We start from the raw sequence: 4,854 nt of genomic DNA on the forward strand, positions 1-4,854 counted from the left end.
CCTTATCCTAAGACTGCCTCTACGTCCCACTAATTATGGAGCATACGGCGCAATTTGCGGACTGCAGAGAACATTCAACAGAGTTGCATCTGTTTTCGACTTTCATCTCTCCCCCGATGCGCTTCGTCAAAAGTTTTCTTATGTTTTTCACCGGCAGGAGTAACTGACTATAAGATATATGTTTTTTAATGTTTTGCTTGACCATGCTTGAATGTATTTTTTTTACTATAGTTGATAAGGTTAATATCATTGGGGCTTCATCCAGCCTGTTGATGTAAAACAACAATAAATAAATAAATAAACAAAATGTTTGATTACCCGCATAAGCGCGAACCATAAATTGACCTTACCGATAATGGTTATAAATTGTTTATAATCCCTGCTAAACTTCAACTGAAATGGTTATGGAACTTTACATGAACGTTTAATGATAAAGTTTTAACCTTAAGTATTATAGTTTTTTGGAAGTGGACCTTACAAATAATGGGTTGTTAAGAACCATTACCATTCCAAATTCTTGTTTTCTCCATACATTTTCGGAAAGAAAACTTTACTAAAACCTTTTAACTTATGGTTTAAGAACATTAATGATAATGGTTATGGTAACCAGTAAGGTCCATGAATGGTTTTGTAACATCGATCAACTTTATGTGGAATATATCGCGAATTGGTTGCCTGTAAATTACTGATTACAAGAGCAAATTTTCATTATGTCGTAAGTAACATTCGCACCAATCCGAGAAAAATAAAGTTTTGTTTTGATGACCGAAAAGTTATTCCTATTTCCAAGTAAACACATATAATCTCATAGTGATAGCAATGTTTAACATATTTAGCAGGGTTTTAATCATACACATGCAAATCGCTAGCTTTCATGCTAAAAAATACTGGTTTTTGAGTCAAAAGTTATTATACGTCGTTTGGTGGCCCCTATTGTTACTTAAGTCAAAGTGTATTTACCAGGATATTCGGGAGAATTATCAATTACGTCTCCATACGTGCAGCCCATTCATCATTTTAGGACCACCGAAATCATCTTAGCAACAAACAGTTCGATTTATTCACTTTAATAATGAGAAAGCGAAACGACGAACGTACACTTTTCACGGGTTTCTCAGCGCTGTAACTTAAGTCAAACGGCATCTCCATAGAAATTGGGTGACTTAAGTAACATCGAAAACTATTTTGATCGGAAGGTGATTACGTCAAAAAGCAATTTGACTGGTAAATAAATTTAAAAATGGGATTTGATCCTATATTCGGACAGTATATAGTATAATAGCAGGAGAATCGATTGACACTGATAGCTCGACTTTGTTTACCTTTGTTACATTCGACGTAATGAAAATTTGCTCTTGATTACCAATTCACGATATATTTCACGTAAAGTTGAGCGATAATACAAAACCATTAATGGACCTTACTGACTACCATAACCATAACCATTAATGTTCTCAAACCATAAGTAAAAACGTTCTAATATAGTTCTCTTTCCGAAAATGTATGGAGAAAACAAGAATTTGGAATGGTAATGGTTCTTAACAACCCATTATTTGTAAGGTCCGCTTCCAAAAAACCATAACACATAAGGTTAAAACTTTATCACACAAACGTTCATGTAAGGTTCCATAACCATTTCAGTTGAAGTTTAGCAGGGATTATAAACAATTTATAACCATTATCGGTAAGGTCATGTGATGGTTCGCGTTTATGCGGGTAATCATCCAAAAGCTTAAGTAAACTTTTTGAGTTTTCGATACACGGAAGTATACCGGGGCTGTGCATGTAACATGAATCCTGGAGAAGAGATAAGCAAAAATACTCGACCATGAAGGCTGTCATCGCCGTAAATGTCGAACAATACCGATAATTTTCCATATATTTTATGTTCTCGATTTTTATTCTCCATAATTGTAAGGTAAATGTTCCCTTTTTTCCTTCAATAAAACACAACAAAATAGCGATAAAGTACAATGATAATATACATCCACAAACGAAAAACTATGGTAGGTACACAGTTATATAAAAATAAAAAAGAAAGATACATCGAGGTTCAATCACTACATGTGAGTAGAAGATACTTTTTTCAATTGTGTCTGTCCCTATGACTAGCTGGAATTGGTCTACTATCTTGCATTTAATGTTTGGAATTCAGCCGATAGAAATGGTGGAAGAAATCATTGGAATTGAACACGAACTAGGATATAACATCTGAACAGAAATATTCAAGCACAAGTAAGATACATGGAGCTCAATTATAAGGAGTGGATGGAGTAAAATGCACACCGTGGAAATTTTTACCAGCTCACTTCATCAGAGCATGAACGACGGCTTTAGCGTTCAGCTTTTTCAGATCGGTATAGGTCTGTCCTGTTCCGACAAACACAATCGGTTGTCCCGTAATGTATGTCATTGATATAGCAGCGCCCACCTATGAAGGAAATAACACATTTAAGATATACGCAAAATTGAGAAATCGAGGATTACACATATACCTTGTCGTCAATAGTATCAAACTTGGTCAAAACAATACCATCGATAATGTGCGGATTCTCATTCGCAGAATAATCTGCCAAAGCTTGGTTGAATTTAACCAGCTGATCGACGGCTTCATTTCCTACGAGGGCTTCTCCAACGAACAATACGAGATCGGGCTCGTTAACCTATAATATACACGAATTACATATTTGTGACCAGTAATGTAGGAAGACATTAACATTTACCTTTATCAATTTGGCCAACGCTCTCATGAGCGGTTCGTTGTCTTGCATACGCCCTGCAGTATCAATCAAAACTACATCGACCGAAGAATCATTTGCATATCGTATGGCTTCCGTTGCAATTCCAGCTGCATCTTTGCCGTAGCCCTTCTCGTACAGCTGTACCATGTTCCTTCCAGCATGCTTCTCCGGTGGATGCAAAGCGTTCAGATGTCTCATGTGAGTACGCAGTTGCTCAACAGCTCCAGCACGGAACGTATCGCAAGCCGCAATCAAAACATTCAAATTATTCTCAATTAACCAGAAGCAGATTTTGGCCAAGTTAGTGGACTTTCCGACACCGTTCACCCCACAGAAGCTCATCACGTAAGGTCGCTTGTTTTTCTTGGCTTCCAGGCAATCACGAAGAATATCAACGCGACGTTTCGGTGACAATATTTGGACCAGAGCTTCAGTCAATGTATTTTTAACCGTTGCAGCAATGGTATCGAATGTGCCAAGAACTTTTCCTTCTAGTTTTACAGCGACCGATTCGCATAGCTTGTGAGAAATATCGGATGCAACGTTCTTGGAAATCAAATGATCACTAAGTTTATCAAGCGCTGGCTGCATAGCTTCACGAGTAAGATTCTTTGATCCTACCAAGCCTTTGAACAAGGAGAATACTCCGCCAGATTTCTTGGTTGGTGCAGTACTTTGGCGCATTTCATAATTTTTGATTTCTTCTTCATCTTCTTCCTCAGAGTAATCGCTATCGCTTTCGACTTCCAAATCTTGAATGCCCCCTTTCATGCTGCCAATCATTGCATTGCTCGTTGTGAAATCGCTCTTCATGTCTTCCGGCTTGTCCTTAGAACGATCCAAATTTGGCAAATCTCTTGTATTACCTCCCAAATCCCAAACACGCATTTGTTTTCCAGATTTTTGTGGCGGAGATTTGGGGGACTTGGGCTTATCTCCCTTCTTCTTGTTCAACTTTTCTATCATTTTCTTACGATTCTCCAGAATCAAATCTTCATTACCTCCGTTCATTTGAGGAGGAGCAACATTCTCTTCCTGTTCCTTTTTATTTTCCATTATTTTCACCGATTTCTTACTACCAGCTGGTTTTTCCTCACCCTTTCTCTCAATCATGGAAGCAACCGTTTTCTTCGATTTATGGGAATCCTCAAAGCTACGCATCTGCTTTGGAAGCGTTGCTTGCATTCGGCCCCACTTTTCGGCCTGCTCCAGAATCCTTGTGAAATCATCTTGAAACTCAAAATTCGTATAGTTTCGGTTTTCAGCTCTCAGGTCATTCTTATACTTATCACGAAATTCTAAATGTACATCGCTCAAAAACTTGTCGATGTACGAAAGCTGAAGGATCTTTTGGAATGCAACAACAAACACCAACTCGAATTCATTGTCCAGTTTGTATTGGAGCGATAACCCGTCATGATCGTAAACTCCAGAACGTTCCTGGAGCACAAAATAGTCAATGTTAATTATGCCTCAACGACAGTCAAATCTATGCTTCCCAGACTTACCTGCAGAATTACGCTGCGGATAAGCGCATTAACCGAAGGGGCAAATATTTGATTAGTACCTCGGAAGTACCAGAGGACGATTCCGCCCTTGGTGAAGATGGTAAACAAATCCAACATTTTGGATCACCAATCAGCCACACTGTAAAATTTACCTAAAACTAACAACTAAGCGTTTATTTTCCTGTTCGCGCAAATGGACTTTAAACTCCTGCGTGTGTTACAAATGCGAGAAATCGTTGAATTTCTAGCACAAAAATCTCACCTCGCAGCCCGATGTTTTTCCTAATGTTCTGTAGTGAGTGACGGTGACAACGCAGCACAACGAACGTAAACACGTAGTATGATAAACGTCAATTTTGACATTGAGATGTGTGACAAGAATGCAGCCACTGTCGAGGCTGTCGAGGGGCCTCACATACAGAGTCAATGTTATAATAAGAGTCCCGCCAAGAGTGAAGCCAGAAGTACCAATCGAACTGTCAACCAAACAAGCAAAATAAATAAACATTATTGTTCCCACAGCCAGTGAACTACAAGTATTGCATTCATAACTGACAATATTTTAGTAATTTTAGATGAAAAACATTTCTTCGCTTTAATTAGTA

At 38.2% G+C, this 4,854-nt stretch overlaps 1 protein-coding gene across 1 annotated transcript; it reads right to left on the reverse strand.

The window, feature by feature from the left end:
* Positions 1–1,880: 1,880 nt before the first annotated feature.
* SrpRalpha (signal recognition particle receptor alpha) lies at positions 1,881–4,507 on the reverse strand. Its single transcript, XM_065222512.1, has 4 exons — positions 4,250–4,507; positions 2,724–4,181; positions 2,496–2,663; positions 1,881–2,431 (listed from the first exon to the last, which is right to left on the reverse strand). The coding sequence occupies exons 1-4, from the start codon at positions 4,364–4,366 to the stop codon at positions 2,306–2,308; spliced, it is 1,869 nt and encodes a 622-aa protein (XP_065078584.1). The 5' UTR covers positions 4,367–4,507; the 3' UTR covers positions 1,881–2,305.
* Positions 4,508–4,854: the final 347 nt, after the last annotated feature.

This window comes from Ochlerotatus camptorhynchus, unplaced genomic scaffold (genome assembly GCF_037179485.1).
Source record: "Ochlerotatus camptorhynchus isolate MF236.1 unplaced genomic scaffold, CSIRO-AGI_Acam_v1.1 ptg000171l, whole genome shotgun sequence".
Taxonomy (NCBI): domain Eukaryota; kingdom Metazoa; phylum Arthropoda; class Insecta; order Diptera; family Culicidae; genus Ochlerotatus; species Ochlerotatus camptorhynchus.

Bases quoted from the DNA above. Each gene is read 5' to 3' on its own strand.
- SrpRalpha (XM_065222512.1), bottom strand. From the start codon at position 4,366: ATGTTGGATTTGTTTACCATCTTCACCAAGGGCGGAATCGTCCTCTGG. The intron at 4,182-4,249 runs GTAAGTCTGGGA...TTTGTGCTCCAG, and splicing joins TCCGCAGCGTAATTCTGCAG to GAACGTTCTGGAGTTTACGA. The intron at 2,432-2,495 runs GTATATGTGTAA...TTTCCTTCATAG, and splicing joins TTGATACTATTGACGACAAG to GTGGGCGCTGCTATATCAAT.